At 39.4% G+C, this 13878-nt stretch overlaps 1 protein-coding gene across 1 annotated transcript in view; it reads right to left on the reverse strand.

Annotated features, from left to right (window-relative positions):
- The window catches only part of LOC145992154 (tRNA (uracil-5-)-methyltransferase homolog B-like), a 30018-nt gene extending 20477 nt beyond the window's left edge, over window positions 1-9541 (reverse strand). Inside the window, exons 1-2 of the mRNA XM_083128427.1 lie at window positions 9450-9541; window positions 2756-2851 (exon numbers count right to left, since the gene is read on the reverse strand). Coding sequence (XP_082984553.1) covers window positions 2756-2851; window positions 9450-9452 — 99 coding nt within the window. The 5' untranslated portion in view covers window positions 9453-9541. The remainder of the gene's footprint in view (window positions 1-2755; window positions 2852-9449) is intronic.
- Window positions 9542-13878: the final 4337 nt, after the last annotated feature.

Below are 13878 nucleotides of genomic sequence, written 5' to 3' on the forward strand. Positions count from 1 at the left end.
ACTGCATTGTACAGGGCTACTATAAATTATTCTTTCGATTCCAAAGCACTGTATTTTCCAAAATTTTACACATACAGATATGAATGGTACATGATAATAACTGTAAACTCACCAAGTTTGCATTCTGACACACCAGTTGGCAGCACAAGTGCAGTGCCTGTACAAAATAGCGACAAACCGAGAAAAGAGTTTTTGTGTTGGAATATGTGAGATGCTCATCTGCTATTGCAGTGCAGCATGCATTCAGGAGAGTACAGAAAATAACCAGAGAAGCCTCAGGGAAAGCATCAATGCTTCTCTGATGACCACTGACAGAGGACTGCTACATATTTTTTGTATGTGTGGAACTCTACTATTGTTTGGATAGGTGTCGTGTGGCCAGAGGGGGCACACATAGCGTAGCATATCCTGTTCGATTAAGAAATATTGACCCTGGCAGATCTTGTCAGCTCCTGCTCAGAAATGTGTAGGCTAAGCCTTTCACAGGAAATGGTAAGAACACTGGCCTTTGGCTAGAGGTGACGAGAGGCCAAGCGAGGGTTTAAATAGGTGCGCATGAGAGCGACACGGGGTCTTTTTACTTGGAATCATCGGAGAAGCAGGAGCTATTGGTCTATTTTCTAAACCGAGCAGGGTAAGCTATTCTACACCCTTATCTGCCATTCACATTGCTCACTTCAGTCTAAATCGAATCATGAGTTTATTTTAATGTTAATTTAGACAATTTGTACCTGGCCCGTTCAGGGCTGTCTCTACCACCAACACTATTAATGGGGAGGGGCAAGTTACATCCCTATTTAAGATCCCCGCATTCATGTTGGAACGCTACGATAGAACATTTGTAGAATGTGATGAAAACTTGTTGAGTTTACAGTAATTTTCAAGTATGATTTATAATCTGCATGTGTAATATTTTGGAAAATACAGTTTTGAAATCGAATGAACCATTTATAGTAGCCCTGTATTAAACAATGCAGTTTATTTAAGAAGAAGACTTTTCATTGAGTCTGGGTTTTCTTCTTTAAAAAGAAATAACCTTTACAAAAATTATATGCCTTTCAGATAGGTGACAGAAGATTGGATTGAGTTGGTGTTTTAAGTCCACTTTATGCACAGTAAGGCTAATGAGGACTGGACCTACAGTTAAAAGTGGGATCCGAACCACTATGAGCCTCCACCAGGTATCAAACCCTGGACCCCTTGATTACAAGGCGAGGACGCTACCACTGCGCCACCGGGGAGGGCCGAGGTGACAGAAGAGAAAACCTTTAAATTTGAAATCAAATTGCAGTACTTTTTCTACAAAAAATTAATGGTTTTAGTTATCACAAATATACAGGGTGTCATTTTAATGGCGCCCACGGACCACAGATTCGTATAGAGGACATCAAAACAAACAACTTTTCTCAGTAACATTTTTCTCGGTGCGTCGATTCGACGCTACAGCCGTTCAAAAAAAGACCGTTTTGCCGCCTGGATGCTGGCAACCCAACCCAACATTTGATCGTATTTGTGACGTCATTTCCTGCGGCAAAACAGCACACGGCAGGGTTGCAAGGAACATACAAATTTTGTGAAAAATGACAAACTACCAACCACATTATTAGCTGTAAAACGAATGCGTCCAGAAGACCAAACATCATAGCCTACCAGTCAGAAGATCAAGCAGTCATCTCAGGGGAAGGGAGAAGTGGACCAACGATATGAGAAATGGTAAAAAAAAGTATTCAAAATGAAGTGTCAATATCGGATTTTGTCTCAGCCTATATGTCAAATATCAACAAGACTAAATTTTTTTGGACTTGAAGCTTACATGTGGCTGTTTACGCCCAGCTACATGTTTATTATTTGCAAATCTCGTTGCAAGGTTGATATCTACAGGTTTGTGTCCAGATGCCTTGTGGTACTTTTGTGCTGATAACGGAAGTATCCGAGGTTCACGTTACATTTCACGTACAACTACAAAACATGTACAACTACAGTAACAAGCTAATGATGAATCAGTAGCGAATACACTGCCCAGTTCACAGTTGCAAACTATTACATGTGTATCCGGTGCATAGATAAACACAGTCGTCGGAGAGTTTTTATTACTACTACTTATATTCCTGTATATTCAACCATTTTTGTCACTTGCCTCATAATTCCCAGAATATACATTATATTATGTGTTGCTTACCTTTGTAATTTTGAGTTCTTTCATTTCTATTTTGTCTTCTGTTCAGTGTGTCACAGACAACTAGTATCAGGACGAAGTGGATAGACTAAATTGTAGATGCCAACTTGGTAACTAGATTTGCAAGTATTTGACATGCAAGCTGAGACAAAATTCGATATGACCAATTCCACTTGAATTCTATTTTCTTTCTACCATTTCTCGTATAGTTTGTTTACTTCCTGTTAGGTTACAGAACGTGTTTTCACGTTTTGTTTTACGGTACATAATGTGGCTGATTGCGGCTATGTCATTTTTTACAGAATATGTTTGTTCCTGGCAAACCTGGAACGCATCGCTTCACGACGGGATATGACGTAACAAATTCAATTAAATGTTGTGTGAGGTTGCCAGCATTCAGGCGACAAAACAAGCTTTTTTGAACGACTGTAGTGCCGAAACTACGCACCAATAAAAAAAATTGTTTGTTTTGATGTCCTCTATACCTTTCCATGGTCCGTGGGCGCCATTAAAATAACGCATATATGTCCAACAATATGATTACACTTTAAATTAGGTAAAACAAGTAATATATTTTACCTGTTTATCAATTCCAACATCCCACAAAGGAGTCATTTTCTTAGTGACATTTGCTTCTGCACTTAAGTTTGGGTCTATCTTCAGCTTTTCTTCTTGCTGCAAAGGAAGAAAACATCCAATAAACAATATGCTCTGCCAAACCAAAATTTAACATTTTATTTAAAAATAACAAAAATCATTTAACGTTTTTGAGTGAAAACATGATATGCAATCAACTGGGCTGAACTGGAACCTTACGAGTTAAGTTGGAACAGTATACACAAATTTATATTTTTGCATAAAACTCAAAAAATATTGCCAAAAGAAAATCACAAAAAATTGATTGAAATTAAACATTCTGTACAACATTTTTCAAGTCATCTCATCATATAACTTTACATTAACTTTTAGCTTGCAGGAGCCTCTTGGTTCAGGCACGAAGTTCAAAAAACTCCACCAGAAGAGAAGTACAGGCACAACAATTTCTGTTCGGCACCCTGCATCCTCTTACGGCCATCACAATAGCACAAAGTGAATGAAAAATATAATGTGTGTCAGTGGAAAATTCCTATAACCATGCCAAGTTGTGTTGAAAATAGGTAGATATACTTCTTTGGGGAAAAAATAACAATGTATAAGAAAATCAATGTAAACCTCTTACAGAAAAGATTACTGGAAAATCTGGCTATGGATGATGTAATAGAAACGGAACCCAACGACTCTGGTGATAGCTCTTGTTTAGATGGGGGAACAGCAACCCAAAATTGAACCACAGGCATTGAAAGTAAATGTTAAAAAAAAGTAAAGTCCTTCCCTGTGGATTGCACCATGCCATGAAGTTGTATAGGGGGTGATGTGATCAGCACCATGCACCTAGCTGCCTTTACACCCCAGAGTTCCCTCCAGGTACCCACTTTATACGATGCAAGGTGGGCACCAGAGCCGCTTGAACAGGTGGAAACATTTCTGGTTCTCCCCGCATGGTAGTCAGATGCCCTAACGACTGAGCTACGGCTATGTGAAAGTAAATGATTGTGTTCTTGTAACATTTGCCACAAATTGAACTCCAAAGCCTTTTGCTGATTAGATCCAAGTTAGAAGAAAAAAACTTTAACTGTTAATTTTATGAGGCAGTAGAAACGAGATGATGATTTCTGTACATGGTCTCATAAAGATTTGGGGACAACTGCAAGTGACAATGTTGAGAGGAAGGCCTAATTTAGATTTGAAAATGATAATTAATTTTTCTGTAAGCCTTCATGGATATACATGGTACCATAAAGCTTAAATCGATATATTTAATGAAACATAACTTAGTGCAATTTTTTTTTTTTAAATGTTTCAATTCGCCCCACTGACTGTATTTCAAAATTTAACAAAAATTATTAAAATTCCAATCTCCGAGAAACGTCTCTAACTAGTTTATTCCCTAATTGCTAATATTCGTACTTAACTATTCTGCACTGCGAAACATTGTTTAAGATGGGATTTTGCAATTTAAACGAACATATTATCTATGGACCTAAAAGGGATGAGGAGACAGGTGAGTGGAGAAGGTTACATAATTTAGAAGTACATCATTTGTATTCATGTCCAGATATTATTAGAATAATTAAATCAAGAAGACTTAGGTGGGCAGGCCATGTGGCACGAATGGGAGAGGAAAGAGGAGTTCACAGGATTCTTTTTGGGAAACCTGATTGTAAGAGACCTGTAGGAAGGCCAAGACGAAGATGGAGGGACAACGTTGAGATAGACCTAAAGGAACTAGGAAGGGATGGGAAAGAGTATATAGATCTTGCTCAGGATAGGGACAGATGGAAGGCCTGTGTTGCTGCAGCCATGAACTTTTGGGATTAAGAAGGCTAGAGAGTTAGTTAGTTAGTTCATCATCTGTGGTGTGCAGTGTTTCCAACCTTCTTAACCGAAAAATACCAAGTACCACGAACCATGTACGGATAGGTTAGCTCAGGTAAGGCAAACATAGTTAAAATTGTTATTCAACATCAGGAATAGGTTAGCTTAGGTAAGGCAAACAGTTAAAATTGTTATTCAACATCAGGAAAATTCTAGATATTTAGTTACAAAAACCGTGTGGTTGGAAACACTAACCGGAGGTTACGTCATGAAGCGCACGGAACATCTGATTCACGTAGTCCAAGGTAATGGAGGCAAGAGCTTTTGTGCATCAGCGAGGCATTAACGTCGACAAATACATGATTTATCCAGTCGGATAAATTGAACGAAAGGAGAAAACACTTGTACGACCTTCCTAAAGTCTACAGAAACTCAGTTCCGTAAGTACTTTCTCCTGTAAAACTGAAGAAATAAGTTTCTCGGAGATAAGAATTTTAACGGGGTGGTATAGGTGAAACACCTATAAATCATTTATTTTGCACTTTTTTATATTGCTAACGTATTATTTGGTAACAGTTTCGATTGTTTTATGATTTCTCCTATCACAAAGTCTAATTATCGTAGAATTTTGGAAATACTTGTCACACGAAATTTGAACCTTCCTTAAAGTAATGAGCACTGTTTGGACTCGAAAGAAAGTTATGTTGAAAAAACAACTCTAAAATTACCTTACGCAAGCATGCGCACTTCTCATGGATAAGATATTCTACGTCGACAAGCGACTGTAAATAACGTAGAAGCGTGGGAATGAATGTAAAGTAAATCGGAACCTTAGTAGAATGTATTTAGGGACTTTATCTTAATGCAATGGGAACCAAACCTAACCTGCCTAACCACGAAAGCATATATTGAACAAAATCTTAAGTAATCGCAAAAATTCTGCAGTATGTGTTAACAGACGTACATCGAAATCGAACAATGTAAAAATTGCATTTGTAGCATGAAATCGCAATAAAACAAAAGGAACTTGGGCCTTTACGAGTACTTACTGTTCTTCGTTATTTCGATTCTGTAACACACATTATGGCGATAGCGTACTGGTTCATCGTGCGTTGTGAGTGTGTTTTGTCGATTTGGTACTATTATAGTATGGGGGTGACACTTATAAATCATATATTTCACACTTTTTTACATTGCTAACGTACTATTTTGTAATGCGGAAAATTTCCTAAGGTGAAATAATGCATTTCTAACTAAGATAATGTCTATTTCTTACATTTACGAGTACTTACAGTTACTTGTTATTTCGATTCTGTAACACATTATGGTGGGCGATAGCGTACTGGTTCAGGGCGCGTCGTGCGAGTGTTTTGTCGAATTATGCAGTGTTGCAATCTCGTTCACCGGAAAATACCTACTTTCATGCCCGGATTTGAAATTATGCTAATACCGCACAAACCATTGACGTTAACCCCACAAACCATTCACGTTAGCCCCAAAAAACCATTTTCCGTAAGGTTAGGTTAGGCAAGCATAGTTAAAAAAAAATCAAAAAAATTAAAAATACTCAACACGTCATATTTTAGTGAAAACACAACGAAATTCAAACACTGACTATGGGGTTACGTCATCTAACACACGGAACATTGTGCTCTCGTGCAGAAAGCAAATGGTGGCAGCAGAAACAGCGTGTCGGACAGAGATTTTCTCAGAAAACAACATGTATGCATTAAAATGGATCAAAACTACATTCACGAACTTCCACAACGCTACCGAAAATTATTTGTGTAAGTACTTTCTCCTGTAAGTTTGAAGAAATCCGTCGCCTCTATACTATAATGTTACTGTCGATTTATGCAGTGCTGCAACCTTGTTCACCGAAAAATTCCTACTTTCGTGCCCGGATTTGAAATTATACTAATACTTCGCAAACCATTGACCTTAGCCCCACAAACCATTTCCCATAAGGTTAGGTTAGGCAAGCATAGTTTAAATTTTTTTTAAAAAAATTAAAAATACGGTACTAATTTACTATCCTTCGGACACATTTATTTATTTTTACAGAAGAAACTACTTACCGTAATTAGTTCCTGTAGCATTGTCGATCATCGGGAAGGTGTTTTGTGTGATTTGGGAATGTTTCAGAGCTGAAATTTATGTTGTTCGTTGAAAATTAATTCTGCGACGGAGATAGCATTTGGCGCATACATCTTCCGACACCATCACGTTCGTACACCTTCGTACACCGTCGTGACTATCATGACGGGTCGTGATTGTGTTTTGTTGATATGCAGTGTTTCGAACTGTCTGCGTTTGCGACTAGCGTTAGAACGTGAAACGGGAGGTAGAAGAATGACATTTGCTGGATGTGTGATTAAGTTTGTACCGGGTGTGGAGGATTCCGTGAAGTTTCTGATTTTGTGCCTCTTAATCATGAATCTGCACTTAAAATTTGGCGCTCACGTATAAATTTGGCGTTTATTTGGGGGCAGGTGAATCCGGCCAATTTCTAACATGCCCTTAACAGGGAGTCTATAGAAAGAGGCGGGGCCGCGATAGCGGTTGGTAAGTCTATTACCCCAGGGGCGGAGCACGGAACCGGCGGGAAATTCGGAAATCGAGGATGTGGAAATACGAACTTAATTGAGATTATTTTGCTATTTGCACGTGTGAGCGCCAAATTTTAACTGCTGGCGCTTATTTGGGGGCAGGTGAATCCGGCCAATTTCTAACATGCCCTTAACAGGGAGTCTATAGAAAGAGGCGGGGCCGCGATAGCGGTTGGGGGCGGTAAGTCGATTACCCCAGGGGCAGAGCACGGAACTGGCAGGAAATTCGGAAATCGAGGATGTGGAAATACGAACTTAATTGAGATTATTTTCTATTTGCACGTGTGAGCGCCAAATTTTAACTGCTGGCGCTTATTTGGGGGCAGGTGAATCCGGCCAATTTCTAACATGCCCTTAACAGGGAGTCTATAGAAAGAGGCGGGGCTGCGATAGCGGTTGGGGGCGGTAAGTCGATTACCCCAGGGGCGGAGCCCGGAACCGGCAGGAAATTCGGAAATCGAGGATGTGGAAATACGAACTTAATTGAGATTATTTGGCTATTTGCACGTGTGAGCGCCAAATTTTAACTGCTGGCGCTTATTTGGGGGCAGGTGAATCCGGCCAATTTCTAACATGCCCTTAACAGGGAGTCTATAGAAAGAGGCGGGGCCGCGATAGCGGTTGGTAAGTCGATTACCCCAGGGGCGGAGCACGGAACCGGCGGGAAATTCGGAAATCGAGGATGTGGAAATACGAACTTAATTGAGATTATTTTGCTATTTGCACGTGTGAGCGCCAAATTTTAACTGCTGGCGCTTATTTGGGGGCAGGTGAATCCGGCCAATTTCTAACATGCCCTTAACAGGGAGTCTATAGAAAGAGGCGGGGCTGCGATAGCGGTTGGGGGCGGTAAGTCGATTACCCCAGGGGCGAAGCCCGGAACCGGCGGGAAATTCGGAAATCGAGGGTGTGGAAATACGAACTTAATTGAGATTATTTTGCTATTTCCACGTGTGAGCGCCAAATTTTAACTACAGATACGTGATTACGGGGCCAAAATTGGTGAGTATACCGAATTTCAAACAAAATGAAGAAATTCCTGGTATTGTAAAATTGCTCCTTAAAATTTGTTGTCGGGCATTTCTTGGGTTCCGAAGGTTGAAACACTGCATAACAATTGAAAATCGAGAAAAGAGAAGGCCGATGTGTCATGATTTACGACGGTATCCGCGCCATATTGTGTGTGAGGCAAGCGGAAAGGTAGGAGAAAGAAGTACTCGTAATGTGAAAAAATGCTATTAGTTTGATCAAAGCAATGTCAATAAACCTTCAGGAATGTTCCGCGAGGCAGATACGTAAGTACGAATGTCAAAAATTTGACAAAAGACAAGCACGACGCGTGATTATGTAGGAAGGTGTACTCGGCGTATTGTGTCTGAGGCAAGAAGTACTGGTAATGAAACGAAAAAAATAGGGGTGTCCGAAGGATAGTAAATTTTTACCAAAAATACTCGACAAGTCATGTTATAGTGAAAACACGGCGAGGTTTGAAACACTTACTGGGGGTTACGTCATGTATTACACGGAACATTGTGCTCACGTGCAGAAAGCAAATGGCGGCAGTAGCAATAACGTGTCGGAGATATATTTTCGCAGATAAACACATGATTTCACATTAAAATGAATCAAAACTACATTCCCGAACTTCAACAACACTAAAGAAAATGATTTGCGTAAGTATTTTCTTATGTATAAAGTAAGAAATCCGTTTCCGCTATACGAAAGTGTTACCTAAACTCCCTCCCCGCATGTGTTAACAGACGTAAGTCGAAATCGAACCATGTAAAAATGCATACTTAGCACGATTAAATTACAATAAAACAAAAGGAACTTGGACCGTTAGGATTAATAAAACGCCGGTGTTTAGCTTGATCGGAACCACTTTGCAATAATAACAAAGCGACAGTTATAATTACACCATCAGGCAGACCTGTACTAAAACATATTAAATCCAAGATTAAATTACATGCGCGCTAAATATATTGAGAATCCAGCATTTGAAACACAAAACTAATAAAAAAAAATATATTTACCAAAAATATAATTGCGCTTTTCATGCCGAAGTTCACTGCTCTTTCACGAAAATTATACGTAACTACATTCCATACAAGGGAGGGTACGAAACACTTGCAATTACTTGTTTGTTTAAATATAAAAATAATAGAATGCATGCGAAAGCATTTCTAGGTTACATCAAATGCAGAAAAAATATTGGAGTTTTCTACTTAAAGTTACAAAATTCAACTTACCATTTTGATTCTTGCAGGGAGTTCTTGATCTTCAGAAAACAAGTATGTCCGCCAAGTTCTTTCACTGACGCCGGCTTTTTTGCGAATGTTACGATTTGTCCATCAACGACGGTTAATGACAGGATAATACATTATGTACTTTCTAGCATTTAGATATTTTATTTAATGTGTGTAGGGTTACATATTGCACTAATTAAGTTAGTTATAGATTTCAGTGTAATGCTTTAACGAAATGTTTCTATTTAATAATATATAGTTTCAGCAAATCGCATTGTATTGGATGAAATGCACTGCTCTCATACATGAAAATCACGATTTCTTTTGGGTAGTGTGCTACCACGTCCTTTTTCTGCTGTAACCCAAAAGAGACATGCGCATGGTAGCAGACTCGGTCTTTGTTTTATAGTGATTTCATCATGCTATGTATGCAATTACGTCTGTAACACATACTGTGAATTTTTAGCGATTACTTACACAAAAATGTTTTAAGATTAGGTCCCTTAGCATTCTTCTAATAAACCTAAATGCTCTCGTAGTTAGGTTAGGTTCTGTTAGCATTAAAATAATATCGCTAAATGCCTTATAAAAAAATGTTCTAATTTACCTGTACATTCATTCCCACTAGTCATAAACTTGCATTTTTCTCATCTTCATCTGTTCTTAAGATTTGTGACATCCTCTTAGCAGACGAATTACGTGGCAGGAGCAAGTTTGACGCTTATTCTTACTGCTGACACGCGCGTGGCAGCAGACTCGGCCTTTCTTTTTCCACCATCACGCTTTTGACCATTGCTTCTGACATATGCAACATATTCGAGAAATATGAGTGTGATAGTTAAAAGTTTCTGTAGAACAGTGGTAGTTTAGTTATGATGATAATGCACATTGATTATTTGCAGTAACAATATTAAACATGTTGAAAATATACAAGTCATAGGCGTATGCACGTGGAAGGGGGTGCCTCGGCCGCTACCAATGTGTGTAAAAAAATATTAAAAATGTAGAAACTACCATGTGAAATTAATGCAAATACCCGTGTTAGAAAAGTAAGAATTCCATTTCTTTTGAGATGCACCGCTCTCTCTCTCCAAGACAATGTGATATTGCCAGTAATCACATAGTAAAGAAGATACTTTTGCCCTTTTGACTCTATAAATCACACACTCCTCCACAATTTCCCAAGGAATCAAAAGTGTTGGTCCAACGTTCGGCCAACCGTGCTGAAAATGGTTTGCCCAACGTAAAAACATACCGTTGGGCCAGGCGTGTCTTCTGATAATGTTCGCATGAACACATGTCTTAAATTACGTACATATTAAATGCACACACACATACGCATTTATTCGAAAAAATACTGTTTGATGTACGAGTATATACACACAATTTACTCTGACACAACTTCTTTCATGTCTGATAACTTCTCTAGATAGTTGGTAACACTGACTCCCACGGTGTTCCACGGAGGGCGTTGAACACAATTGCTGTGCGTGTTGCATACAGCTGACACCTAAGGGGCTGTTGGCCACTATACCCCGAAGATGTTCACTTCGCTGTGCGAACACTGATGCAAGCGGAAATACTTCTTACATTCGGCACCAGAGTGCAGCATGATACAAGGCATGTCTAGGGGGACTCGAAAATGTCTGTGCTACATAGTTGCAAACTTTGGCGAGAATCCGCTAAACCTGGCGGATTTTAAGGGGGAGGGGATAATATCATGTGTCGCCAATATTTTAACACGTTTGTATTGATTTTTTTGAGGTTCCAATTTTGTTTTGCGGAAGTAATTTAGGTGGGTTTTCTTCCTCCTTTGGTAACATTGTAAAGACTATTTGACCTAAAGCGTAAGGAATTTGGCTGAACTAGGAACAATCAGACCCAGTATCTACAGGTTAAAGTGGATGCGATCCACTATTTGCCCTTATTTCTAGGTTTCGAACCATGGACCTTTTGATTATTGCTTTATAAGCTACATGATGGTTGTTAATGCGTATTTTTTATGTAAGATTGCCCAGATTTTGACTTCTTAGCGCCAATATTTCACATTTTTACTCAGAAAACGCTATTTGAATGATTCCAGCAAGAGTTTGTATGGCAATTTAGACACACAAACTGTGTTTCTGTATAAATCATCTGTGACTCATATCCAGCTGAAACACATATATAAAAAAAGCATGAATGGGAGATGCAAAAGGCCGAAAACGGACTCCATAATAGTGTCTATTGTACACTAATGGAAAACCTTTAAAATCAAGCTCCCACGGGATACATAATAGTATATTTTGTACACTAATGGAAAATCAATAAATCCAAGCTCACACGTGTGCATGAGTCGTTGATGACTCATCTCCTCCCCCTCCTCCGACACGTGCCTCTTAATTCAGGAAGCATGAGGGCGCTATTGTTTATTAATTAACATCAATTAATAACTAATTGATTGGTCAGATCTAAGATACCATCTACTGGCCCGGGATGATTGTAAGAAGTTCGTTCAAAGCTGAGAGTGGGATATTCTGAGAAAGAAGGCGTGGTGGAAGGTACGTAGATATAATCGTAAATAAATAATGAGCATATTTAATTCGGGCGGCAGCTATTTCACCTTGGTAATTTTTGATTATTGGGAGGGAATGTGGAATGTTAATTACGGAATGGAGTATATTTTCATGGACATATACAGCAACTCCCCGTTGATTTTGGTCAAAGGGAGGGCCGTACATTATGTAGTGGGGTAACCGATAGTTCTCATGATGAGTACCTTTCACCTCCTGTAGGCAGATAAGTTGTGAACGGTAATCCGCCAGCAGATCTTGAATTTCGCATTTACGTGCCGATAGACTGCGCACGTTCCATTGTAGAGTAACCGGCAAGGACATGTTTTTAGGATAGGGGAGGGGAGATGATAGGGATAAATGTGAAAGATATCGGGGCGTATTAATGACCCGATATAATAGACAAGAGGTGGGACGTAAGTTCTTGTATTCTTCTAATTATTTTCTCCTGTTCGTGTATTTCTGATATATTAACTACAGAGGCCCATAGATCCGGGATAAGATCAAGTAGAGAACGATATATTAATTGCTGTTTGGGAGATAATGTGTCTCTGGCACCATATGTCCGCATATTGGGTAAAGTGTAATAAGAACGAGAGTGTTGATCTTGAACCTTCTCGTACATATGAATCGTGATACTTTCTGGTGTACTCTTGGGTGGGATTCTCCCAAGTGCACCAGCTCCTGTGCTACGAGGCAGAGGAAAAGCTCGGGATCCTATTGGGGGTGAGGGATGGAAAATATCATCATCTGAGGCACTGGTAGAAGTGTCCGAGGTGTCAGAAGTTTTCTTATTGTTTTTTTTTTCTTACGTCTTCTTCCATGTGAAGGGCGCACCAGAAGTAGAATTAGCTGTATTTTTTGTAGTAGGTTCTTGTCTCATGATGTTGCAATAAGTGTTTCTTCTTGAAGAGGCCGGTGGTCCCCCAAAAGAGGTACCTGCTGCTAGGGTAGGTAAGGTTGGGTATGTATGTGGATCATGTAGTGATCGTAATACCTCCGCCTTTGTGAGAGGGGCTACATACGTACCCCGTATTATGTGGCTAGGCTCAAAGTAAGAAATATTTTCTACTGCCATACGAGTATGTATGGCATTAGCTTCCCTCCTAGCTGGACAATTCTTATCTAGATCATTGTGTTGTTCTTTGCAATTTATGCATTGGGGTGGTTTGTTGCAAGATTCCCTATGCTTTGGGGATCCACATTGTGGGCAATTTGCTTTCGATTTACACTGATTTGCACCATGAAAAAGTCTGTAACAGCATTTGCACTGCAAGACAGGTCTAATACGAGGTTGGACTTCCTTGATTTCGTAATTTAATATAATCTTTTCTGAAAGTCTGTTTCCACAAAAAGTGATACACACTACACTACAGTGGAATCTCTGAGTGTGAAATTCGCATCAGAATTTCAAATTTTCTTTTGTTGTTGTTTGGCACTTATTGCCTGTATGGGGCCAGCATCAATTCCTTCCAAAATATCTGTTTCTGTTAAATCTAGGGTCACGCCAAAAATTAAACCCTCTCTTTGAACTAGCGATTGGGGTACGCGGGCCAGTACGGCCAGTTGTGTGTGTAGTGTTCGGTCTTTAACGAAAGTGTTGGCTGCTTTTGCACTAGCAAATGTGACTCTCACACGGTTTCATCCACATTGATCTACTAGATCAACTGGGATTTCGTTTTTACGAAAGAAATTGCCCAAACTTCCCCCATTTAGTTTGCCAATATTCTTATCCACTCCTTCCAATAAAACAATATATGGACCCGAATGATCCCTAGAATAAGTAAAGTTAGGTATAGCAGATGTGGGTGATTTAACTACTTTTTCCTGGCCTACTTCATTGTTTTCTTCTCTTTGCCTTTGGGAACACGTTTGCTTTT

This window comes from Lepisma saccharinum, chromosome 9 (assembly GCF_977018435.1).
Source record: "Lepisma saccharinum chromosome 9, izLepSacc3.1, whole genome shotgun sequence".
Classification (NCBI taxonomy): Eukaryota; Metazoa; Arthropoda; class Insecta; order Zygentoma; family Lepismatidae; genus Lepisma; species Lepisma saccharinum.